The 27,706-nt window shown below is 44.4% G+C and overlaps 1 protein-coding gene across 1 annotated transcript; it reads right to left on the bottom strand.

Moving 5' to 3' along the window:
• Window positions 1-23,534: 23,534 nt before the first annotated feature.
• On the bottom strand, window positions 23,535-25,506 carry LOC113414934 (protein phosphatase 1 regulatory subunit 3E-like). Its single transcript, XM_026672063.2, is given in 2 exon segments — window positions 23,535-25,190; window positions 25,193-25,506. Coding segments are annotated over 2 exon segments (1,032 nt in total). The 5' UTR covers window positions 25,361-25,506; the 3' UTR covers window positions 23,535-24,326.
• Window positions 25,507-27,706: the final 2,200 nt, after the last annotated feature.

Raw genomic sequence — 27,706 nt, 5'->3', positions numbered from 1 at the left:
TGAGGGGATGCTACATTCCTTAATGCTAAGGAAAGATGCCAGGTGGGCAGCCAAAGTAAGAGGTACGGAGGGGCACGGATGAGAACATATCGGAAGGAGACCATTTTCCCTGGAGACATCCTGGGATTAGCTGCAACACTTGAGGGCAAATCCAATGAGTTTGAACTTGGGAGGGAATGAGTCTCAAAGAATGAGGGAAACTTGGGTGACGAGATGAAACTGTATATAAAGTATGGTTTGAGATTCTAAAGGGGTGGCTTTTGATTTTGAACCTGCTTGTTGAGGTTCTAAAGACCACCGGCGCTTTGCGAACCATCTTAATATTTCTTTTTTTAATAAATCCTCTTTGTTTTCAACGATCCAAGTTTTGTTGTTGTTGTTGTTGGCATTATTTCCAACACTAACTGAACAACTGCAGTGATTCACTTAACAACTGTGGCAAAATGTAAAATGTTGAACAAATGTCTCGCTTAGCAACAGAAATTTTGGTCTCGATTGCATTCGTAAGTCAAGGACTACATGATTTCTTGCTAGAAAACCAAGCAGAAAGTTGATTGTCGGAGACCTCCTCCATCCGGCGTTCTCCAAGGTAGGAAAACCATCCTAGATGGTTGCGATTGAAGGAGACAGAACAAAATACTCCCTCCATGCTTAGCTTTAATGCTTGGAGAAGGAATCACACACACTCTGTAACTCATCCGATGCTGGCAGTGGTGCTCTTTAGTGCTTTCAGTGTTTTAATTTATCCATTAACGTTGTAGGCTGTTTTAGTCTCTTAGCTCTTTTTTATTGATTCTTAAATATCCTGAAATAGAAAACGCTGAACAAAAGCTTTGGAATCAAATCTCAGAAACAGCAGCTGAGGTCACTCGTAACATTGAACTAAGACCCAATATGGCTTGGGTTTGGCTAAGGGAGGGATCCTAACCATCCTGCTTTGTAAACAGTCATTTGTTTCGCAGCACAATAGGTGAATCTTATCGAATACGTTGTGGATTATTGGTCCAATCGGTTAACAAAACCATACTTCAGTGCAATGAATAAATTTAGGCTGTGATTGTCCAAGGATCATGGCTTGTACATGAATTTAGTTTGTACATGACTTTAGTCTGTACATGAATTTAGTTTGTACATGAATTTAACACAGTGCTTGGGATTTAAACCCCAGATTCTTTGGGGAGTAAGTGCAATAGTTTAATCTCCAACATTATAGGGAGGGAATTATTTATTTGGGGGGGGGGGAGCCAGAGGAATTGGGGATGAATTGCAAAACAATAGTTGTTTTTCCTGAGTAAATACATTCATTATTTTTGCTTATGATTCAGGCTTTTCAGCAATGGGCTATAGCAGACATTTTAAAATATCGTGAGTCGTTGGGGTAATCTGATTATTACTATTAGCTTTTGGGAATCGGTGCCTTTAGAAAAGAACTTTAATGTTCTTTTAATGGCAATGGATGTTTTCCAGCATAGGAAATCAGCCTGCAGGAAATGCAATGTGAGGACAGCCTCTGCAAGGGGTTTATGAAAGACAAAAACAAGAAAAGGGCTTTCTGAGGGTGGGGACTATTTCAAAATTAAAGCCGTAAAGATTGGCTGAAAACAAACTATCTCCAAGTGCAAGGAATCTCCTCCTTTATATGTAGTCCTCAATTTAGGATTTGAATTGCCACCAGAATTGCCAAGGTGGCTGTTAAATAAACCCTGCTCACCTTTTTTGCTACAGTTGTTAAGTGAATCATGCGGTTGTTAAGTGAATCTGGCTTCCCCCATTGACTATGCTTGTTAGAAGCAGGCTTAGTGTCATGCCCCTGCTGGAATCTGATTCCGAGGGGGAGGTCGAGCAGCTGACACAGAGTGGGAGTGTGGCTCCGGTGGCTGTGGAAGAAACTGGGGAAGGGCACAGGCTGGCTGGGCATTCAGAGGAAGATCCAGGCCCACCCCCTCTTCATCCTAGGGCATGCAGGGAGGAAGGGAGAAGGGAGCGACGTGAGTTACATGGGTTACAGGGGAGAAAAGGGCCCTGATTCCCTTCATTAGCTGCAGCTGGGAAAACAGGATTTAAAAAGGGCGTTTGCACACAGCACCTTGCTGGAAGCAAAGCGTGAATTATCTTTGTTTGTCGAGGCTTATCGGGGTTCTGGCGTCCTCCCAACTGAGTGTGTTTCGTTATCTTTTGAAGTCTGCAATTCCTTATGCTGCCTTGTCTCGATAATTGCTGCAGCGTGGTTTGTGTTGATTTTTATTTATAATTTATATGTATTTTGGGTTCGGACTGCATTTCTTCCCTTTAAAGACTGTTCTTGGGAGAATTTTTCTCCAGCCGAAGGTAACTGGACATTGGGGGCCAAGTTGGAGGTATTAAAGGGACTTTACCTATTTTTTGTGACTTTGTTGCTTTTGTGCCATGCCCCGGGCCATCACACTTGAGTGTGTATCCAAAAGTAGCAATTCCATAACCCTAGGATGCTGCAACAGTGACAAATACATGCCGGTTGACAAGCGCCTGAATTTTTATCACAAGATTGTGAGGATGTTGTGACAGTCATGCGTGTGAGGCCCAGCCAGTCATGAATCATTTTCTTTAACGCTCCACTGATTTCGAACAGTTGCTAAAGTAATGGTTGTAAATCACAGGCTATTGTACTCAAGAGCATCCACATGGCAGGCCAATAAAATTCAAAATGGCAGCCACGACTGCACGGTATAAAAGAGCCGTGTCCTATTTAAGTGGATCTCACTGATGCACATAACAAGGGGCAGTGTTGTGGCTGCCATCTTGAATTTTTTAAACCCCTTCCTCCCCTGTATATATATATAAACACACATTATTTGATAAGTGAAAGGACACTGCATGGTGGCGCAGTGGTTAGAATGCAGCATTGCAGGCTAACTCTACTGACTGCCAGCAAGTTGATCCTGTCTGGCTCAAGGTTAACTCAGCCTTCCATCCTTCCAAGGTGGATAAAATGAGGACCCAGATTGTTGGGGCCAATAGGCTGACTGTAGAGGGCTTTAAAGCACTGTGAAGCAGTAGATAAGTCTAAGTGCTATTGCTATTGCTACAACATAGGATCATAGGGCCAGAAGGGATCTTAGAGGTCTTGTAGTCCAACATTCAGCTCAAGGTGTGGGGTTGGACCTGGCTAATTTAATCAGGGTCAGGTCTGCAAGCACATCCCAGTATTAGAAGCACGGTTAAGAAGAAGGCAGTTGAAAACTATGTCTGTCTTGCTGCTAATAAACCTAGGTAGATGCCCTCAGCAATCTGAGTCCTCATTTTACCCACCTCGAAAGGATGGAAAGCTGAGTTAACCTTGATCTGGTCAGGATCGAACTGCTGGCAGTCGGCAGAGTTAGCTTGCAATGCTGCATTCTAACCACTGCGCCACCATGCAGTGTCCTTTCACTTGTGAAATAATATGTGTTTATATATATATATATATATATATATATATATATATATATATATATATATATATGTATGTATGTATATGTATATGTATATGTATATGTATATGTATATGTATATGTATATGTATATACGTATGTATGTATATGTATATGTATGTATGTATATGTATATGTATATATGTATATATGTATATATGTATATGTATGTATATATATATATATATATTTATTTATTTATATATATATATGGATGGATCTTTGGTTATTGGGTTTTCCCGCGTAAGATTGGAAGTATCTAGGCAACGTTCTGAAGTCTCATTCATCATCTTCAGGCTTGTGTCTTCCGCTCTGTGCTTCTCAGAGTAGCCTGAAGATGATGAATGAGACTTCATCGAAACGTTGCCTAGATACTTCCAATCTTACGCGGGAGAAAACCCGAATAACCAAAGATCCACATACAAATACCCGCGAGAACCTCAGAAAACAAATATATATATATATATATATATACATACATACATACATACATACATACATACATGGGAGCAAGGATTAAAAAATTCAAGATGGCAGCCACAAGTCAGCAGGAACTGGAAGGAATCTTTATCACTGCCTACAAAAGAGACCACAAAGGCCTGCTTGGATGTTAACCAAAAATATTGTCTCCCAATCTAGGAATGGCACACATGCACACACACACACAGAGAGATCTCTAAGGAGAGAGGGGAAAGGATTTGCTTCCCACGTTGACCCTTTGCGGTTTTCTCCCCCCCCCCCTCTTAAATCTCATTCTTTAGCAACAAAGGGAGTTTTAAAAGCAAGCAGAAGAAAAAGCACAACCCCACACATAGAGACTCCACTTGGATAGGCTATAAAACCAAGCAGGAACTAAGATCTCATTCAAGTTTAAGGGAGGCTGCCTCCAAACTATTTTTTTAAGCCTTGAAAAGAGAATGCAAAGTCTCACTCATAAAAACCTGAGCACAGCAATGGGGGGGGGGGGGAATAGATGTCATTCATTTGGGCGCAAACAACAGCACGGCCTGACTGGGAAACGGTTTTTATCACACGGATGTTTTTGAAACAACCACTGCAATGTCTCCTAGCCCGAATCCACATGAGACGGTTGTTTTTCCACATTCGGACGTGAACGGCAAGAGGAAAAGGCTGGCATGGAAATGTTCAGAAAGCTCTGTGGGGCAGGGGGAAATGATCTTCAAAGGCCCTGCCAACTGCTCTGCAGAGCAAACAGACCGTAAAAATGTGGGGTGAGAGGAGGAGGCCAACAGGGGATTGGGCCATAAAATGTAAACGCTGTGCATGAATTACAGAAGCATTTGAACATGGGAACGGTATCAAAGACTTTTCAATTACAAAGCATCAATCCAGAAAATGAGCAATGGGAGCGGGGTTGGGATGGGAGCGGGATGAGCAAGGCAATTAATAATATTTATGATAAAAGCCTTGAATGAACCTCATTTTATTGCACAGGATGAATTGTAGAATTGGCTCGGCTGGCTTAAACCACTGCACCTCCCACCTTCTAGGCTGACAAGCAACCTAGAATTAAGGAGACATTTTCTCACGATGAGGTCCATCAACGAGGGAAGGCTTGCCTTCAGAAATTGTGGGTGTTCCATCACTGGAGGCTTCCCAAAAAAAGAGACCGGACAACCATTTATTTGAAATGTTATAAGTCTTCTGCTTAAGCAGCGGGGCGGACTAGAGGACCTCCAAGGTCCCTTCCAACTCTTATTATTCCATGTATTTCTATGTATCATGTTTGGAGTACTGATCAGAGCAGCAGACTTTACCAAGGGCTTTGAGGGGGCTTTTATCTTTTTTTCCCATCTTTGTGAGAAAAGCTGCCTTACGGTATCAGAAGAATAATTTCTGTCAGGGTTATGCAAAAAAGAAATCAGAATGAAATCCAGACAAGCTGCTTGGAAAGGAGATGGCGTATATATTCGTTCCTGAAAGCAAAGAGGTTCACTTTGGGGGTCAGCCACAGGTTAAGGATGTACAAATAGGTATTTATAAGGACAAGAGGCTTTGATGTTCAGATAGGTAGATTGAGGGGTTCCTCCCCTAGCTTTGAGTGTGAGGTGTATGTTAGATGTGTACCTGGGGTTTTGTTCTGAGAAGTCTTGGGGAAGGGCAAATTCCTTCAGATGGGTAGATGCTTTTCTAAGTGTAGATTTAGGGTGAGGGGTCGACTACTTTGATTTTCTCTTGAGGGCGTTCCTGCTGCCTGATGGAGGCAGGGAAGAACTTAATGGGAATGTTACATATGGTCTCTAACAGAGGTGGGTATTCAGCAGGTTCTGACCAGTTCTGGAGAACCGGTAGCAGACATTTTGAGTAGTTCAGAAAACCGGCAAATCCCACCTCTGACTGGCCCCACCTCCATCTATTCTATGCCTCCCGAGTCCCAGCTGATCGGCTGGGTCTTCTTTGGTTGCCCTGCCCAGGAGAACGGGGCTGGAAAGCAGGTTAGTGGGGTAGGGAGGGAATGGGGATTTTGCAGTAACCTTCCTCCAGGAGTGGGGAGGGAATGGGGATTTTGCAGTAACCTTCCCCTGCCATGCCCACCAAGCCACGCCCACAGAACCGGTAGTAAAAAAAATTGAATGCCACCACTGGTCACAAAGTACTGAAACACTGGTGGTTCAGGCCTCACAAAGCTCCTTGAATAGAGAAGTCAGTGGGATACATATGTCTGTGGAGATTCTCGGTCATCCAGGATATGGTTGTCCTCAAAGTGCTTTTTCAAGAGGCAGCTCCGTTTCGGCTTCTTGGATGAGAAGTGAAATGTCTTCAAAGAAAAACCAGAAAGCCCAACTGCCTCTTGAAAAAGCACCTTCGGGATTAGGATACATACTTCTCACAATTAAGGAATTATACGATTCATGCCTATGATTAAAAGGTAAAGGTTCCCCTCATACATGCGTGCTAGTCGTTTCCGGCTCTAGGGGGCGATGCTCATCTCCGTTACAAAGCCAAAGAGCCAGCACTGTCGGAAGACGTGTCCGTGGTCATGTGGTGACATGGCTAAACGCCGAAGGCGCACGGAATGCTGTTACCTTCCTACCAAAGGTGGCCCCTATTTTCCTACTTGCATTTTTTACGTGCTTTCGAGCTGCTAGGTTGGCAGAAGCTGGGACAAGTAACAGGGGCTCACTCCATTACGCTGCGCTAGGGATTCAAACCGCCAAACTGCCGACCTTTCTGATCGACAAGCTCAACGACTTAGCCACTGAGCCACCGCGTCCCAGGTATGATTAAAGAATCTTTAACCGTGGTTTTATGCACAATGAATCAACATAGTATAAGTATTTATGGCTGAAGAATTTGGAGCCAGCACTTCCATGCAAAACGTGATTTGCTCAGACACCTGAATGGACGCCCCAATTGTTGACCTGTGGGCCAAGACCTCCAGAAATCACATTTGAACAAAGAGAAAGCAGATACGGCCTGCAGTTTGCTTATGGTCTTTAACCCCCAAATTTAGAAGAACTGCTGAAAGGTTTTACAGGTTCATGTCCCTTGAACATTTCGAGGAGCCCTGGACATGCCCAGTGACTTATGGCCGGAACAGGGACACTGAAGAAACCAACAAGAAAGATTATCTTGAAACTCATACACCCCCTCCCCCATTTCAAGTTGGTTGCAAGCTGCACTTACATAATAAAGGCAATAATTAAATAATTTAAATCATACTGGGAACAGGATTCTGGTTGTGTCTGATTGGCTTCTCGCTTGCCTGTTCTTCAGCAAAACAAGGATTTTAGCATGCGTCACTCCAAGGAACACAGCTCCATGCAGCCTTGGCACAAGACTCTGAAGGCAATCTGAATTATACATTTGGCAAGCCTTCCGCTGCAGAGAGCAATATTTCCATCTTAGGAATACTCCCTAGTCAGTCATTGTTGGCTACCCCAGGAGAGAATGACCTGATTTGCTTCTCGTGACAAAGCAAAACGCCAATGACTTATCCTTCTGGGATATTGTTTCTTGCATGGTGCAGGCTAATGGGATGGCCAGGTGCCTTAGTTTCCATCTCTGCTCCGAGGCTGCCATGGATTTAAAAGGGTTGCAGCTGCAGTAATGAAGGGCCAGTTCCTTTGAGACTGTTCACACTAATTATCCATGGCGTTATTTCTAGTGGCATTAGCAAAATTCTGGCATAGTGTATATCTCATCGCTGGAGATGCTTGATAGGGTAAGAAGACCTCATCCCCAGGCCATCCATCTCTCAGTCCTGTGTTTTTTGGATACAATTTTAATTTGATAGTTTTCATGTTTTTGTCATTTTTCTATCTGTCTTTTTATAATTGTACATTGCCCAGTGTCACCTTACAAGGGGAATGGCCAGCATAAAAAATATTAAACAATTAATACTTATAAAGGTAAAGGTTTCCCTGTCAGTCATGTCCATCTATAGGGCATGGTGCTCATCTTTGTTTCTTGGTCAAGGGAGCAAGCGTTGCCCGAAGACGGTTTCCATGCTCATGTGACTAGCATAGCTATATGCCAAAAGAGCACAGAACACTGTTACCTTCTTACCAAAGTGGTACCTATTAATCTACTTGCATTTGCATGCTTTCAAACTGCTACATTAGTAGGAACTGAGGCAAGAATGGGAGCTAACCCCGTCACATAGTGTTTGGGTCTCCAACACGAGTTCTCAACTTTCCAGCTGATATAGACAACTTGAATCAGCAACCTTAAGATCTTTGCTCTTTTCTCTCTTATTCAAGTTTCTTTTTGCCCATTTATTGTTTTTGATGTTTGGTCAATACATAAGTATCGAGCTATCATTTTTGCTAATTGTATTAAGCAATGCATTTGCTCTGAAGTGGATATTGGGGTTCGCTGCTGGTGCAAATACAAAATGATGCATGCTCATTTTCCAGAATGGGGAATGACAGTGTCTTCTATCCTTACCTGAGTTGAGCTCTGAATCAAGCCAGGAAATAGAAAAACAAGAAAAGAAATGGGTTTAGATCCCATTTTTTTTTTAGCCAAAGTGACAAAACTTCTCCAAATTCTTATTCAGATTCCAAGTGAAGTACATCAGTATGGCTTTATGATTGCTTAATTATTTGCACTAATGGGAAAAATCAGAAATGTACAACTAGATTCTCCATTGCCAATAGTTTATGAGCTGTGGTGGTGCAGTGGTTAGAATGCAGTACTGCAGGCTACTTCTGCTGACTGCTGGCTGACTGCAATTTGGCAGTTTGAATCTCATCAGGATCAAAGTTGACTCAGCCTTTTATCATTCTGAGGTCAGTAAAATGAGGAGCCAGATTGCTGGGGGCAAGAGGATGACTCTGTAAACCATTTAGAGAGGGCTGTAAAGCACTGTGAAGCAATATATAAGTAAGTGGTATTATGAGAATTTTGGCCAATTTATGACAATTTTAGCCAATGGCTCTGTGATTACAGCATAGATTTTCCTTCAAGCTGCCTGCACAATGTATAAAAATTCACTATACTCTTATTTTGCACCAGTTTTAATGACATTTAGTAATTAAATACTTACAAATATATTTTTTCAGTGTACTAGGACAACCTGAATAACATTTTTAGACAAGACATGTAATATTGTCATAAGGCAAGATATCACACTGATATTTACTGGCTTCAGAAAAAGTAAAAGACATTAATATAAAATGGCACAAAATCCTTTTTTACAAAGAAAAACATCAGGAAAAAAACTGTATCAACCAATGTTTGAAATCTAAACATTACAGAATCAAGACACTTAGCAGCTAAGAGATAATGCTGAATACAATGAGTGGAAATAAATAACCAAGTTACATTTTCACAACAGGAGTTCTCTGAGAGCTAGCAAGCATTGGTACAATCCACAAAATATTTTCCTGTGCAAGTCCCTCTAAAAATGTATAAATTGCAGTCTTAGTGATTAGTGAAAAATAAAATACAGCGGGTGGAAATGTACCTTTAAAGTTTAAACTATGTCAAAAGGCTGGACGTAATTCCAATTTGTAATGGAATGTACAGATCCTGTCTGATCAATCTTGCCTTCATTGAATCAATAGGATTTAGCTGCGAGATTCAAGGCAGGATTGCAATATTAACCTGAAAAATTAGTAACAAATAATTTGCTTCACTGAACAGACTACTACCATCAAATAATTTTTCCTTTACTATTTTTCTGAAAGAAAACTCCTTTATTCTATATAAATACAAACACTTGTTTGGTAACCGTGTGAAGTTATAACTGCACTGAAAAAAGGACTTATGACCGTTTTTCACACTTATGACTGTTGCAGCATCCCCATGGTCATGTGATCGAAGTTCAGTTCATATTTATGATGGTGTTCTGACCCAAACCCTTTTCCAATAAAACGAACACGAACCAAAGGGAACAAAAACCTTTTAATGATTCTGACGAATCCCCAGTTAAAAGGCTGCTGCAAACTAATTAACTTTGACAAGCATGAGCCTCGCCAAAACTGTGCGAGGCTGCCAAGAATAACAGATAAGAAATATTTCACAACACAAGAATCTTCTAAGACCAACTTAAGTTTCTGTAATGTCCACGAGTTTCAAAACGTCTTTGCTTCCTGCAAAGAACGTTCACTTCACAGCTGGCTTTTATCTTCTTGAAGGAAGGGCCATTAACCATGCAGCTTTGCTCCCGAGTCGCCCATGCTGCTGCAACTGCTCTTTCCTGTGAGCAATCCTGCGTGCACGTGCACTTGTCACAGGCTCCTCGGGATCCTCCTCATCGCTGCTGCCAGCCCCCACAATCTCTGAAGGCAGCAATCCACTCCCTTATGGTCCTGGCCCCTCATCCGAGTCCTCGCTCTCCTCAGCCGTCCGCACCTGCTGCTGGCTAACCACAACAGACGGCTGCAGTATCCTGGGGTCATGTGATCCCCTTTTGCGACCTTCCGACAAGCAAAGTCAATGGGGAAGCCAGATTCACTTAACGACCGTGTCACTAACTTAACAGCTGCAGTGGTTCACTTAACAACGATGGCAAGAAAGGTCATAAAATGGGGCAAAACTCACTTAACCACTCACTTAACCACTGCCTCGCTTAGCAACAGAAATTTGGGGCTCAACTGTGGTCATAAGTTGAGGACTACCTGTATAACTTCACTATAAATCCTTATTCTACATGTCAATGGGATTTTTGTGATGGAAAGGCTGAGAGGCATTTTTTTGCTCAGCATTTCTGCTTTCTCCAGGGAAACCTCGCTGATTCCAGTCTGCTATATGTGTTTGTAGTTCATTTGCTGCACGGAGGCTCAGAACAGAAACGACACAAGTTCACCAGTCCTCCAACCGAAGTCACAATAAACTCCTACACTCATTTAAAGAGTTAACAAGCAACAATCTTTTTTCCCCAGGTCCACTGGGGTGTAATCCTCATGTATCCTCATCTACAGGCTTGCAGCCTCATAAAGTGCTCATTTGCATAATGTTTTCTTGTTTTTCTTCTTTAAACCAAAGCCCAAAATAACACGCAGAAGAAATGAACGGCTTATTGCATAGAGAAATTCCTGGGACTAACACGTTTTTAATTCAAAAACAGAAAGTATTTTGGGGCAGTTTCTAAAGCAAATAAAGCCCAAGCATTACCATGTTGCTAGTCACACACACACACACACACACACACACACAAATGAAGTGGAGGGGAGGGAAATGCTCTTTGGAAGTGCTAGTCATATTTTCCTCTAAATAGATTTGTTTTGCATGCTTGCTTGCTTGGCCAGTGACAAGACAATACTTTAATGCTTTCACACAGTGAAAGTTTTTTTTTTAAAAAAAGTGAATCTAACAATAAAATTGAAAGGGATCTGAAAGGATTCACAAACAGAGTGCCAAGGCTATCGCATTTGCGATGTTATACAAGCAGATGGTCCTAAAATTCACACTTTCCCGCAACAAACATACAACACGATTATTCAAGTTTTGCTAAAGAGCCGTGCAAAAATGGAGAAGCGTGTTTTTTTTTTTTTTAAATACTTCAACATGTGCAAGAGAGAAACTCCAACTCTGGGTGCCAATGCAGCATAAGATTAAACACTTTCATAAAATAAACTCTGCAAAAAAAACAAACCCTCAAAGAATAGAATTCATATGATAATATTATAATGACCTTATTCCTTCCTGAATCATGAATGGATATGTGGAGCACAAACAGTTATCCCTACGATTCGTTACTGTGATAACATGAAAAATGTTAACAACCTGTTAGGCTTTTTGAACACACAGGGTGGGAAAGAAAGGACTAATAAATGATGGGTTTCATTTTAGTGTTTTGGAAGGAGATATTCACAGTGTAAAACCAATCTCTGATTTAAAGGAACTGTTTAAAGAATAGATCCACTATCAAGTGTTGTAACAATGATTATCCTTGGAAAGCACCTAAAAGATTCAAATTTAGAATGCCTTTGGCAGAGGTGGGTATTCAGCAGGTTCTGACCAGTTCTGGAGAACCGGTAGTGGGAATTTTGAGTAGTTCGGAGAACCGGCCAATACCACCTCTGACTGGCCCCGCCAACCCCATCTCTTCTCTGCCTCCCATTGAGTCCCAACTGATCGGCTGGATCTCCTTTGGTTGCCCTGCACAGGAGAACAGAGCTGGAAAGCAGGTTAGTGGGATGGGGAGGGAAGGGGGATTTTGCAGTAACCTTCCCCCAGGAGTGGGGAAAGAATGGGGATTTTACAGTATCCTTCCCCTGCCACGCCCACCAGGCCAGGCCCACAGAACCAGTAGTAAAAAAAAAATTGAATGCCACCACTGGTCTTTGGCCATAACTATACTTCACAATTTTTGCTGGCAAGTTTTTCTCAACCTGGACAACTTGAAAATCTGTGGACTGCAGAATTCTGGGAGTTGAAGTCCATACATCTTCAAGTTGTCCAGGTTGAAAAACACCGATCAGTTGGATAATGCTCAGTTCTCAAATTTGTATAAGGCGTAAAAACAGAGTTCAGCCACCCTAATTATAGTGGAAATTCGGGGAGGGGAGTGGTACCTGTCCACTAAAGTCTGTTAGAATCACGGGTTTGCCCCTGGGCAAAACTTTTTAAAGCTTTGTTTAACCTTCCAAGCAATAGTCCTCCAAGTGCAGATCTTACAGGCAAAAGTATACAGGTAGTTCTTGACTTACAACTGGTCATTTATGGATGTTCGAAGCTATGAAGGTATCTGGTTCCAAAGTTATGATGGTTGTGCCTCCCCCCGTGGTCACTTGACTGCATATTAGGCGGTCAGTAACTGGCCTGCATTTACAGCTGTTTGTGATCACACACTATGATTTACAACGTTTTTGCCAAAAAACTGGTGTTTACCCTGGCTTTTGGCAAAAAAAAAAAAAAGCCCCATAGTAATCAATGGCTGTGGCATTCACCTAATGACTGCGTATTCGCTTATCATCCACACAATTCATTTAATGACCACAACAAAAAAGGTCATAAAATATGGTTGGCCATACAACGATCCACTTACAACTGCTGTGATTTATAATCATAATAAGCAGGATCCATTACAGTCATAGGTTGAGGACTACCTGAAACACATTACAGATTGTACTACTATTAGAATAGAATAGAATAGAATAGAATAGAATAGAATAGAATAGAATAGAATAGAATAGAATAGAATAGAGAAGGAATAGAGAACAGAAGGGATAGGGTAGAAATAGACTAGACTAGACTAGACTAGAATAGAATAGAATAGAATAGAATAGAATAGCAGAGTTGGAAGGGACCTTGGAGGTCTTCTAGTCCAACCCGCTGCTTAGGCAGGAAACCCTACACCACTTCAGACAAAGGGTTGTGCAATCTCTTCTTAAAAACTTTCAGTGTTGGAGCATTCACAACTTCTGGAGGCAAGTTGTTCCACTGATAAATTCTCGCCACTGTTAGGAAGTTTCTCCTTACTTCTAAGTTGCTTCTCTCCTTGATTAGTTTCCACCTGTTGCTTCTTGTCCTGCCTTCAGGTGCTTTGGAGAATAGCTTGGCTCCCTCTTCTTTGTGGCAACCCCTCAAATATTGGAAGACTGCTATCATGTCTCCCCTAGTCCTTCTTTTCATCAGACTAGACATACCCAATTCCAGCAACCATAATCCAACCGTACTATATGAGACATCGTGAAACAACCTGCCTACTTACTCAGTTTTTCTACTGAAGAATCTCTAGTAAACTTCTTGCTTTCAGGAACTTCAAGTGCCTTTACATATCAAAATATGTCATTATTGAAAGATCACTGAGGAGCATATGACATCACAAACCCAGAAGGTTTGGCACCTGAAAGCAGCCAATTTGATTCAACGTGCTAAGCCAGAAACATGTATGCCACATTTGCATTTTACACACATTAATCCAAGGAGAGACCTGCAACCCATCGCTTTAAATATTGCTTTGTAGGAAAAGTCATTTTAAGCTTGCTAAAAAGGATCTGCTGGTTTACACACAGATAAGGGCACACTAGAACAAATCGTTTTTCTAAAAATATATGGCATTTAAAAAATATCCACAGTCCCATCAAGCGGGGGTCGCGAGAAAGAGAGTGAGAGAGCAAAAAGAGAAAATTCGATTTTTGTTAGTACGACGCAACTTTGGTTCGGAAGAAAAAGTCCTTGCTTCTGTGTCCTTCATTTGGGATTGAGTCAATAAATCACACATAGATCTTGCTCTTTAAAAAAAAGGGTCCTTAAGGTATGAAATATTTGGCTGTGGCAAGACAAGGAGCTCGGCTAACATTTGATTACATTCGGTGACACATTTATCAAAACTCGTTTGGGAAAATGCTTCCCCCCTCCACCCAGTACCGTCAATGTTTGCTCATCAAACTCTTGTGTTTGATTCCAAAACGCTGCTCAACAATCCTGAGTTTTCGTAAGCGATTCTTTTGCTTCCTGCTCGACCGCTTGAATCCATCCGAAGTGAGCAATTCCATGTTTAGGAAAGCCGCATAAACGCTACCTAGCGATGTTATGGATACATTTCACTGTCTCTGTGAACAAAACATCATGATTTACAGAATTAGCTTTAAGAAGGTCGATGCATAAGGTTGAGCAACAACTGATGGTGTCAATCCGCAATCCTATGAAATCCTGGAGATCAGGATCTAGAATAAGTGATTGTTAAGGGACCAGAACATTCTTCAGCTGCTAATGGGAAGAAATGGGGGGAGGGGGAGACAGAGGAAAGATACGAACTCTTCTCAATACAATTAAAACAGAAGCTTCAACACCTATCAGATCAGAAGCCACAGATTCCCCCAAAATATCTAGCTCTGCCATCATCATCATCATCTTCATCATCTTTTAACGACCCCATAATCCTTTGCAAGGTGGAATCTGGGCAACTGAATGGAGCTAGCAGAGTGTTTTAATGGCTGGATGCTCTTCCTGTTGCCAATACGGAGTTTTGTTCAGCTTATATATTCTCATTGTGCCCAGAGACAGAAATATCGGCCTCTACCTAGGATCAAACTCACAGTGCCCTGATTATGACATAAGAGCTCCATCTCTAGGCCACCACACCACTCTTAATATCTAGCCTCTATCTCTGCTGTACAAGATTTCATGTGCACAAAGGTCCATTGGCATCTTTTAGACAGGGGCCTCCAAACTTGGCAACTTGTTGGCTTGTTTTGTCAAACTTGGCAACTTGTTGACTTGTCTCCAAACTTTAAGGCTTGTTCATTTCAACCAGTATGGCAGGCTGGGGAATTCTGGGAGTTGAAGTCCACAGGTCTTAAAGTCAAGATTGGAGACCCTTGTTTTAGAAACATGGCCAATGCTAGGACCTGAGCATCAGGCAGCTCCAGTTATCTTCTCTTGTGTCTTTGACACATTATGCAGACATTGACCAGGGAAGGTTTTTTTCCATCTTCACTTCCAGGGCCAGGATTTGGATCCTCCTCATCTCGTTCCTCCTGGCTTCTTCTTCCTCTTTAGAACTACCTCCCGACTGATTCAATAGGATGAACAGGTGGTCATACAGGTGGTCTCCGACTTACAGCCATTTGTTTAGCAACTGTTCAAAGTTATGGCAGTGTTGAGGGAAGTTACTGACCATTGGTCTTCACGCTTACAGCCATTGCGGTATCCCTGTGGTCATGGGATCACGATTTGGGTGCTTGGCAACCAGTATGGATTTATGATGGTTACAGCACCCCGGGGTCACTTCATCATCATTTTTTGACCTTGCTAGCTGGCTTCCAACAAGCAAAGTTTATGTGGGAAGCCAGGTTTGCTTAATGACTGTGGCAATATATATATATATATATATATATATATATATATATATATATATATATATATATATATATATATATATATATATATATATATATATATATATATATATGTTTTCTTAAGTTTTCGCGGGTACTTACATGTATGGTGTTCGGCTTGGTTCGGTATTTTCCACGTCATTGTAGTTCTTTTAAGTTGTAGCAACGTTTCAGCAGAATCTCATCTGCCATCATCAGGCTTCTGTATGTGTCCGTCTGTGAGTCAGACTTTTACAGTAGTTTCAGATTTGAATTTGGGGCAGCCTATTGCTGTGCCAGAATGGTTTTTCTTCATCCTGATTGGTTGGGAGTCTTGGTCTGTGTTTATTGGTCTCGGAGTTTGCTGTGTTCTGCTTGATTGGTGTCTCTAATATCTTCTGTCTGTTTTTGGCTCTTTTTGTATCTTGATTGGCTGGCAGCATTGTGTTGCTTTAATGGAGGCCTTTAGTGCAGCTTGGCTTCGGGTAAATGGATGGCTATCATTAGTTAGGAAGCTGGGTTTCATCTGGGTGCCTGGTTGGGGTGTGTTTGAGCTGGAGGTATCAGGGGGATCTGTTTGTGCCCAGGTGTTTGCCTGGCTTGTGGTGTGGAGATTTTTTGTTTGTGAGTGCAGGCTTCCAAATGATTGACAGCCTGGTGGAATCATCTCTTCTGTTCATGCTTTCTGGTCTTTTTCAATCTCTATGGCTTCTCTGATGATTCTGTGATTAGGGTTTTCTATAGTGGCCAGGGTTTTGGTGCCATTGAATCACCAGCTTGATCCACAAAAACACACTGAAACATAATAGAGACCCAGAAGATGAACAGACCTATGGAACAGCTGTCCTGCCCTACAAGAGGTACTACAGACAAATTAGTAAGGTACTACACAGACATCACATCAGGACTGCCTTCAAAACAGACAGAAAAATAGCAGCCATCCTTAGCAACCCCAAAGATAAATTGACCTGGAAAACCAAGGCATATACGAAGTCCCCTGTGCATCATGCCCGCCACATACATTGGACAGACCAATAGAAGAATAAGCACCCGCCTGGATGAACACAAAATGCAGTCAAAAATCTGGAACACACTTCCTCACTAGTCCAACACATGGAAGCCACAGGTCATAGCATCAACTTCAATGGCACCAAAACCCTGGCCACTATAGAAAACCCTAATCACAGAATCATCAGAGAAGCCATAGAGATTGAAAAAGACCAGAAAGCATGAACAGAAGAGATGATTCCACCAGGCTGTCAATCATTTGGAAGCCTGCACTCACAAACAAAAAAAATCTCCACACCACAAGCCAGGCAAACACCTGGGCACAAACAGATCCCCCTGATACCTCCAGCTCAAACACACCCCAACCAGGCACCCAGATGAAACCCAGCTTCCTAACTAATGATAGCCATCCATTTACCCGGCCAAGCTGCACTAAAGGCCTCCATTAAAGCAACACAATGCTGCCAGCCAATCAAGATACAAAAAGAGCCAAAAACAGACAGAAGATATTAGAGACACCAATCAAGCAGAACACAGCAAACTCCGAGACCAATAAACACAGACCAAGACTCCCAACCAATCAGGATGAAGAAAAACCATTCTGGCACAGCAATAGGCTGCCCCAAATTCAAATCTGAAACTACTGTAAAAGTCTGACTCACAGACGGACACAATACAGAAGCCTGATGATGGCAGATGAGATTCTGCTGAAACGTTGCTACAACTTTAAAAGAACTACAATGACTGCGTGGGAAAATACCCGAACCAAGCCGAACACCATATATATATATATATATATATATATATATATATATATATATATATATATATATATATATATATATATATATATATATATATATATATATATATATATATATATATATGTTTTCTGAGGTTCTCGCGGGTATTTGTATGTGGATCTTTGTTATTCGGGTTTTCTCGCGTAAGATTCAAAGTATCTAGGAGCAGCGTTTGGTCCCACTCGCCATCTTCAGGCTGGTGCTGACTTAGTGCCAGTGCAAGCACTGCTTGCACTGGCACTAAGCCGAGCACCAGCCTGAAGATGGCGAGTGGACCGCCAAACGCTGCCAGATACTTTGAATCTTACGTGGAGAAACTGGAATAACAAGATCTATATATATATATATATATATATATATATATATATATATATATATATATATATATATATATATAATTTATACATATATACACATATACATATATATACATACATACATACATACATATATATATATATATATATATATATATATATAGTAAAATCAGGCGTAAGTCACAGGATGATTTAATTAATGACTGACTGCTTAGTTCCAATTATGATTATTGAGGACTATCTGTCTAACTTTGTTTTGGGGGGGAGATTATAAGGTTCAGAACCCAACGTATGTGAGATGAGTCTTGGCAGTATGAGCAAAGAGGTGGAAATAAGGGCACTTAATTTGAGGGAAGCTCCTCCTGCTAACACCAGCAGTCTCTGTATTAGCTCAGTCCATTTCTTCTGGGCCATCTACCTTTAGAGACCCAGGCCCTTTCCCTGCAGCCAAGTTGAAACAATCTCTAGTCATCCTTGAATTAGCAAAACAAACAAACAAACAAACCTATACTGGCATGAGATTATCATTCCCGCTCCTGTGCCCCATCGCTTCCAATCATGAAACTGTCTTGCAAGACAATGGCAAAGCCCAACTGGTTTGACACACCTAGAGGCTGCCCCTTGGATGGACCAAGCCAGCATTTTAGCACCGGGTCACAAAGACAAATTAAGGTTGCCTCGTTCATGGGCTGGAGACATGATGTAACCAACGTCATGAGGACATGGCTGAAAAAAGCATGATGCCAGGTAGTATACAATAAAAACAAAACAAAAACAAAAACAAACCAGAAGTCCAATGATACAATAGAAACTCTGTTTTCATATGGATGGCTCCCTGTAGCCCTCATCTTGACTTTTCTGACAATTTGCCCTGCCAGGATAAATCTATGCCAGGATTAAGTACCGGCGAGGAAAGCTTGACAGACATCAAACCAAAGTGAATTAACTCCAGGGCACGAAAGCTCATTCTAGAAGATCAGGAATTGGAGAGAGAGCGGCATAAATCATAAATACTCTTTTGCTGGTTATTAAGCAGCTAGTGCAATATTATCGCTAGACTATTTGATAGGCAAACACTTATTAAGACATTTGGATTACAAGAGAAGAGGTGCATTAGCCAGCCTGGATCATGAAGAGCTGTGAGTATTGCGGTTCGGGTCAAACTGACCAAGCTCTATATAGTGTGTTTAGTTCAGAGAACCCCGCAAATCCCACTCCTGGCTGGCCCCACCCCACTGCCCCTCCCCTCCCAGGAGTCTGTGGCCCGTTTGGGATGCAGGTAAGCGCAGGGCACGTGTGGGGAGGGTGAAAAATGGGCCTCCCGGAAGTTCATGAAGGCCAGAAATGGGCCCATTTCTGGCTTCCAGAGAGCCTCCAGAGCACGGGGAGGGCAGAGACACCCCCCCCCACCTGTCACCATGATGCAGGAGGCCAACTAGGCCATGCCTGTCATGGCCACACCCACTCAGCAACCTGGCAGAGAACCCCTTGCTAAAATTTATGAAGCCCACCCCTGATATAAAGGTAAGATACATAAAGATAGGTACATACCTGTACCTATATATATATATATTGTCTTTCAGCACTGATAGCTGGTCATTACTAAAACACTGTTATAGAAAAATAAACACCTTCCCTATCTAAATATACATTGGTCTCAAATGGAACGGGCAGGAGTCAAAATAGCTTACGGCTAAATCAAAGTTGCAAAACCGTCCACGCAACTATTACACAGGAACAAAACTTGCTGCTCAAATGGGGAAGCCTTCCTTTAAGGCTGGCCTTAGTTATGTTTGACCAGTCATGCAGTCTGGTTTGCCAGTTTGTGATAATGCCACAAAGGAACGGCTAGAGGATGGCAGCCTAAATGGCGAAAAATATAAATTGCAGATCGGTTGGCAGCTATCAGAAACTGTGCTAAACTACGCTGCTCTTTTTTTGTATTAAGCCATAAGCCGCCGCAAAAAAATACTGGATTTTTTTTTATCAAAAACAAAAAAGGACCTTGGATACATTTCACTGGAGGCTTTCTCTAAGCCAGTTTGGTTGAAGGGGGGTCTTGGGCACCACCAACAATTCAAAATAAGGGCGTTGATGCTTCGTGCTCTATCTCTTTGGCTTTTCATTGGAGAAGGGGTTTCTAAAAGGGAAGCATTTAGCCAGTGAAACAGAGATCCACTGAAGAACCCAGACAACTTGGCTAGGATTTCTCCAACATTTGGAAATGTACTTAAATAACATTTTTAGGATAGGGTTTTTCCTTCTTCATTTTGGTTTATAATTCACAAGATGAAAAGGGTACTTAAGCCTTTGCGATTCAGTTTAATCATCTCCTGATGACACAAGACTTTGTTAAGATAAACAATCTGCGTTATATCTTCACTAAGCTTCTATTTAAAAGAGAGAGCAAAATTTAGCCTTCTTTCCCAGGGTTCCTCTACCATCAAGAATTTAAAATAAATAAATAAAATTCTGCTTGGCATCCAATAGGAAACCAATTAGAAATTCTAATTCCATTTTCCCCTCTAACATCAAAACGCCCATATTTCTCTGAAGTTGTGATTTATGTGCTGCACACCTTTCCCACATAATTAAATGGTGTTTTACTGGGCACAGGTGCTGCAGTCGTAATAAATAACAGCAGTCAAATTATGCAGGCGCATTTGCAAAAAAAAAACCAACAACAACAACCCAGAATGCCCACAAAGAATGCAAATGTGCATATTGCTGAAGACACAGCAATGTATTCGCAGAGTGAAAAAATTAAGCCTCAACAGACTTCCTACGTCCTGGAGGAAAGGCTGCAAAAAAGAATTATTTCAATTATTCAGTTCCTTAGGTCCCAGCATCGAAAATCTAAGTGAGCCATTAGATCCCGCGCAGCGCAGCTTCTTCAGCTATTCAGGTCCAACCCTCCCCCCCTGAAAGTATGCTTAAGAGACAGCAAATAAGAAAAAGGAAGTCCTCCTTCCCACGTTTCCAATGCTAGAACTTGATTCATTCAGTTTAAAAAGATTAAAAATGCAAGGTGAATAAGGCTATCAGTGACTACTAGTCAATGGCCCGTGCATTGTATTTGAGGGAGTGTGTCGGGGGTGGTGTTTCAGGGCCACCAAAGCATCCCTTTCTGTTGTTGAAGATGCTTGCACCGACATGGCCACTAAAGGTCTCAGTGGCGTAGGTGTGTGCTCAGAAATTCAAGGTGAGACGTCAACTGGCAGAGCTTTTGAAGGATGTGGTCACCTTAATGCTCTGAGCAGCAGGTTTGGATGGCTGAATGCCCCTCCAAACACTTTGCACAGACTTATCGGTTATTATGGCTAATGTATATTTTCTCCAGGAACAGCCTGGGGTCATGGACAAATACGTGGCTAATATAGACTGTCTTGCCCTTCTGACTGAGCCATGTGTCCAACTACATGACCAAATATAAAACAAAACAGATTCCTACAGCAGGAAGGTGCCACAAAGGCCTCGAATCCTGCTACTGTAGTCCCAGTATCCCAATTCAAGCATCCCTGATAGATGGCTGTCAGCCCACACCTGAACATACCCAGTGAGAAGAAAAGTCTTTCTTATCTTCGGTCTGAAACAGGGTTGGTCATGAAACCAAAGGCTACAATCCTATGCACCCTGATGTCTCCACACTTGTTTTGCAAGAGCATTTAATTTGGAACAAACATCCACGGAATGTGATATGGGGACAGCCAGCAAAGCAGATTTAGCTCTGGGTGAAGGATTGTAAAACTGGGCTTCGGAATGAGCGACCCATTAAGGTGGGAGTTTCAGAAAAGAGGGCTCTGTCCCAGGAAAGAAGAAAGGGTAAGAAAGAGACTCACAGCAATTCTTCCTTGATTTTCTTCAGTATAAGACAGGGCGAATAAACAATAAGTTAGGCTTTCAAGGTTGTGTTATTCTGCCCTACAACAAATAAGGTTAATTTCTGGTATGTCTACAGTATCTATTTCTTGACCTGGTCTACCTCAAAGGGCTGACATTCTGGTATTGTCCTCCGATTTTAATCTCCTCTGATATTCATCTCCTCTGATATTCCACATTTTCTCCAATACAGAGGTTTTATCAGCCAGAACTACCTTACTTCCAGTTGCTTGGCAACCCAACTTCTTAGCTGTAATTTTTTGACTTCTTAAAACCCCCCAAAAATGTACTGATGACCCAAAATTTGACTGTTATGCTTAGAAATGCTCAGGAACCGAAGTTGGATTTCCCAAGTTCTGCTCCTCAACAGCAGTATTAACTCATTTTCACTCCCTTACAGGTTGGCCTAAGATCTTCAGGTTTTGTACGAATCAAGGAAGGGAGGAAAAAAAAAGAAAAGAGGAAACGGGTATCATAAGAAACGATACCAGAATGGTAATACTTGCCAGTCATTACAACACATGTTTCTGAATAGTTGCGTGCTGTTCCTCTTTGAAGAAGCAGCTCCTCTTTCCCCCGCCCTCCCCTCCCCCAATTATAACTCTCAAAATATAAAATATAGACCATCTGTATTTAACTTGGAAATACACACTTTTTTGAAAATAATCCTCTGGTGACATAAATATAAATCGGGAGCATCTCACAACTAAGTGACAGCAAGGGAAGAATTGGCAGAGAAAAAGATACCCGTGAAAACACTAGACAAGGTCTTATGGTCCAGAGCAGCTTGAGAGATTGAGGGGGGGGGAGAGGGAGAGAGGGAAAGAGAGAGAAGGCTGTGGGAATTTGAATAAAGTCAGAGGTTCCCAGATGTTGAAAAATCTCATTGATAACCTTTCAGGCACGAAGGTGCAGAGCCTTGGATGGAACAGAAGTACAAGGCCGAGATCTGTCAACCGAGAGCACAACCAGACACGGACAAGACTGCTCCCACACAGCTTTGGAATGGTTAGTTGAGATCATCTACACGTTTAGACAAATGTTGCAAGAAAGAGCAGGCAGGCATGCAGAACAGGACATCTTTTTTGGCCATTTTCTTCAACCTTTGGGATGCTTTCCAAAGCATCTAGGGCTCCCGATTTTGTTTTCTTTCTTCTTTCCATTGCTGGCCGCATTAAAAAATAAAATAAAAATAAAAATTCTGTCCCATCCATCTTCCTCATTCTGGTGTTCTTCAGAAGTGCCAGACTTTCGATTCTCCAAGGACACCCGGATGTCCTTGAATTACGTGAAATCCAACAGCTCTGAGGAAAAGAATGTGTTGCCTCAGCATGGTCCAACTGAACAAACTTTCATTTGTTTCCCCCCCCCTTTTTTTTTGAGGTGGGGGGAAAGGTACAGTAGATTTGACCGGACACTGAAAAGGCTGTTTTTAGGGAGGAAGTGAAAATGGGTTGTGACCTCACCAGCATCCAGCCAATCTGAGGGAGGCACTCTATGACTCTCTTCCCAACCCCAGATATGGTTGTTCCTGATTTTTTATTTAGAAGATTATTTCTTTTAAGGATAAACCAATGGGGTAATAACTTTCACCAGAAACTTGCATTTCAAATCACCTGGGCCAGGGGTCTCCGACCTTGGCAACTTTAAGACTTCTGGACTTCAACTCCCAGAATTCCTCAGCCGGCAAAGCTTGATATGACAGGGCTTAGTCTAGCCTAGAACTCTCCAAACTTGGCAACTTTAAGACTCTTTTGAAGGCTGGGGGATTCTGGGAGTTGAAGTCCATAAGTCTTAAAGGTTGCCAAGGTTGGAGACCCCCTGGACCATCTCAAATGCAGAAAAAGGCTCATGCAGCAGGGCCCCCCTCCTCTCTTGAAATCCCCCCACCCTAGAAAAGTGGCCTGCGTGACAGGAGGAAGGAAGGCTTGCCTTCATTCTAACTGGATGGAGGGGTTTTATTTTCTTCCAAAGAGACAGCAGGCAACTGTTTTTGGCTCCCGCAATTCTAAATAGTACAGATTAGGCGTTTCAAGAAGTCATGCGTTTAATTGGATTTACTCTGGAATGGCAAGTCAAGGAGCTGGCAAAAGGAAGAGGTCTCTGGCTGGTTAATTAAATGCGGCAAGTCAAAGGAAACAATTGCCCAGCCCTTCCTGACCTCTTGGGAAAAAAATGCACCCCCAAAAGGGAAGTAAAGACATCATCTACTGGGAATCAAGCTTGACTCAATGAGTTGAATTGCCTTGATGTACCAATTTACTCCTCTAGCCTAGTTGGGGGGATTTCTCAGTGGCCTCCCATTCAAGCTCTAACCAGACCCAGCACAGCTTAAGTTTCCAAGCCCAGACCAAGGGACATAAGGGGGCTGCCCACTTCAAACCCCTCCGGTGAACGATTCTTCTGCACAGTTGCCACCCGAAGGGCGATTTTCAACTTTAGCACTTAAATTAAAATTGTGTGTGTGTGGGGGGGGGGGGTCTGTCACGCTTCCGCGCCCCTCGATCCTGCTCCCCGTCCCATCTCCAAGGAGCGCTCCTGCCCTTTCTCCGTGGAAGGAAGGAAGGAAGGAAGGAAGGAAGGCGCCCGCTTCCCCGGCCGGGGAGTCCCGGAGAAACCCGAGCCAAGCTCGGTTCAGATGAAGTGGATCCAGGCGCCGCCGCCGTCGGGTTCCTGGCCGTCGGGTCGCTGCCTGCCTCGCAGTTTGTAGTTGTGCCCGTCGTTGTTGTCCCAGTACTCGGTGTCGGCCACGCGGTAGCGCACGGCGAACTCGAGCAGCGTGGTGCCGGCGCCCACGGGCAGGTGGAAGGCGAAGCGGTCCGTCTGGCCGTCGTGGGCGGCGGCGGGCGGCGGCAGGTAAGCGGCGGGCACCTCGTTGCAGCTGGCCCAGCGGTTGAGCGTGTAGCGCACCGAGACGGTCTTCTCGTAAGCCAAGTTGAGGACGCGCACGGCGCCGCGCAGCCCGGCCGCCTCGGGGCGCACCCACTCCAGCTTGACTTTGTGCTGCCGCACGCGCTCCGCGAAGCGCGCCCCCGCGCCGGGCTGCGGCGGGAAAAGCGGCTCTAGCACGGGCGCCGGAGGCCCGAAGAGCACCGGCTCCAGCTCGCCCAGCGCCGGCGGCTTGCGCGTCTTCAGCAGGTCCGCGCCGCGCGGGAGAGGCGAGGCGGGCAGCGGCGCGGGCGGCGGCGGGACCTGCGGCACGTCGGCTTGGCAGAAGTGGCGCACGGCGGTCAGCTCCAGCCCCAGCGAGTCGGCGAAGCGCACCGTCTTGCGCCGCGACGGGCTCTGCTGCAAAGCCGGCCGGAGCCCCCGTTCGCCCGGCGTGGGCAGGGACTTGGCGCGGCGGCGCAGGGTCGGGCTGGGCGGCACGGACGGGAGCGTGGGCTCTCTACCGCGGCTGGCCGGCGGCGGCGATGAGAGAGGCGGCGAAGGGGAGCGGGGCGGCGGCGGCGGCGGTGGCGGCGACCGGGCGGCCTCGGCTTCGCGGGTGACGGGCGGCGAGGGGGCGCGGGCAGCGGCTCCACCGCCTCGATCTCGGGGCTGCAGCCGCCCTTGCATTGCTCGGCCAGGCTGCCGTAGAGGCAGGCGCTGCAGCTGAAGTTCCGCGGGAGGTAGAGGCGCGGCGGCGGCGTGGGCACCGAGGCGTGCAAGGAGCCGGCCTTCTCCATCCTGCCGCGCCGGACCGGCTTCTCCTCGGTGGGTGGCGTGGGGAGGGGGTCACTCCGCGGCGCCTACCGGCTCTTCTTGCCTGCGCATAGCCGGCCTTGGCGCCTCTCCCGCGGCCGCCAGCCGCTCGGACCAGGGTCCCCGCGCCGCCGCCAGGGTCCCCGGGGGAGCCGAGCGCTGACCAGGAGCCGCCGCTGCCGCCGCTCTTCTTCCGCGGCGGCGGTGCTGCAACTGCCGGTGCGCCGCCGCTGCTTGTGCCTCTGCGGCTACTGACGTCGCGGAGCCCTGCAGTCAGCTCGAGATGCGCCGGGCCGCGGGTCGGCCTCGCCTCCCCTTCCGCTCCCGCCTCCCTCGCTCGCTCGCCGGCTCGGGCCACCCGTCCTCCGCGCGTCCTTCAGACAGGGGTGCGGCCGAGGGCGGCGCGTGGGAATCCCCCGCAGGAACAGCCTCTCGCCCTACGTGGCTCGGCGGGCGGCCACCATCCACGGACTTTTTCCCACGGTGCGAGCTGGGCCAGCTTCGGCGCCGGCGGCTCCCGGGTTTTTTAGCCTCGGCGGTCCCGGTTCCTTTCGGCCAGAGGTGGTGGAAGGAGAGGAGACCCGGACGGCTTAAACCGCAGCGGGCCGGGTTCGGGTGGCGGCGATGCAAACCCCCCAGGAGAGGGAAATGCCCCCTGGGCTGCAGTTGGCCGGCAAAGTTGCGGCTAGAACGAAGCGCAAGGTCCCTTTTAGCGGCAAAACGAGCGAATGCCGCCTCTCAGTGCGAAGGGCGGGCGGCTCGCTTCGTGGGACGTGCAGAAGAACCACGCGCGGCCCGCTTGATGGTACAGGGTGGCGAAGTCGTACAAACCCAAGCCTCCCGTAGGATTGTGTTTCTTGAGGCTTTCGCTTGAAGGACGGTGACGTGGGAAACGGGAGGAAGTCTGGTGGGAGTGAAAACGTGACTTCCATCTGAACTAAAAGAGGCTTCGGCACGGAGCTGCCTCCTAACTTCTCTGAGTCATTTCCCATCTGGACGTTCATTCTTGATTTTTATACGAGTTCTCATCTAGGAAGTTATAGGTAGCTATATAGAGGGAGGGGAGGGAGAGTGGGTGAGCTCCTGAAAACAGATACTTAACTCTTCTGCTTTCTCATTCTTGAGAATTCCTTCAGGAATTAATGCCTTCATTAATTAAAGAATTAATTCCTTCATGGCCGAGTGTGGTTGGACACACAGGGGCGCAAGCTTTCAGTGTGCGTACAAACCACAAAGCGAGGTCATAGTTACAATCATGAATCGTAAGATGCAACAGCAAGGGATAAATCATAAATACCAATAGGAGAAGGTAGGTAGGGAAGATGAGAAAGATACTATCAGTACAGGTACTATAGATACAGAATAAGGATAAAGCGGATAGATTCCTCAGTGAGGGGAAATCCTGCAAGGCCAGTTTCCTCATATCTAGATCATTTCAACAGTCTTCGCTCGTGATTTTTCACAAGTAGATTCAGATATAATGGGCATTCAGGTGTGATAAACGCACCACTGCGGGAATCTTTCTCATCAATGGATTTGTCCTCGGAGGGAGATCTGTTAGGACAGGGGATGTCTTATTGACTCTGATTCAGATGGCCGATTCTGGAGGACCTGCTCGGTTTTGCAGTTCCGCTAAAGCAGCCCACAGCCTTGGGCCATGGTAGAGGACCTTCTCTCCTTGCTGCAGGTGAAGCTATCTAGTGTTTTCCCCCCTCTCCAGTCGCTAAGTCGTGTCTGACCCTTCATGGGGCCCTATATACTACGGGATGCCAGGATGCCTTGTACCTCCATCGTCTCCCACATTTCCCCCGAATTTATGTTCATTGCGTCGATGATGCTACCTCACCATTTCATCCTCTGCCATTGCCTCCCCCTCTTTTGGCCCACATTATCTGAGCTTCAGCTTCAGGGTCTGTCCTTCCAAAGAACAGACTCAAGAGTTGATTTCTGTTAGGTTTGACTGATCTGATCTCTTTGCAGTCCAAGAGACTCTAAGATTCTTCTCTAGCACCATTTTTCTCTCCAACACTGACTATTTTTGCCTGCCTGCCTGCCTACCTATCTTTCTGTCTATCTATCTATCTATCTATCTTTCTGTCTATCTATCTATCTATCTATCTATCTATCTATCTATCTATCTATCTATCTATCTATCTAATCTTTCTAATCTATTTATATCTATCTAACTCTGTCTATCTATCTATGCCTGTCTGTCTGTCTATCTAATCTAATCTAATCTAATCTAATCTATCTATCATCTATCTATCTATCTATCTATCTATCTATCTATCTATCTATCTATCTATCTCTGCCTGCCTGACTATCTATCT

Source organism: Notechis scutatus, chromosome 9, assembly GCF_049901735.1.
Source record: "Notechis scutatus isolate UNSWTSFEM ecotype Mainland chromosome 9, rNotScu1.2, whole genome shotgun sequence".
Classification (NCBI taxonomy): domain Eukaryota; kingdom Metazoa; phylum Chordata; class Lepidosauria; order Squamata; family Elapidae; genus Notechis; species Notechis scutatus.
Note: the sequence above shows the minus strand (reverse complement) of the source record. Positions and strands in the feature narration are given on the sequence as shown.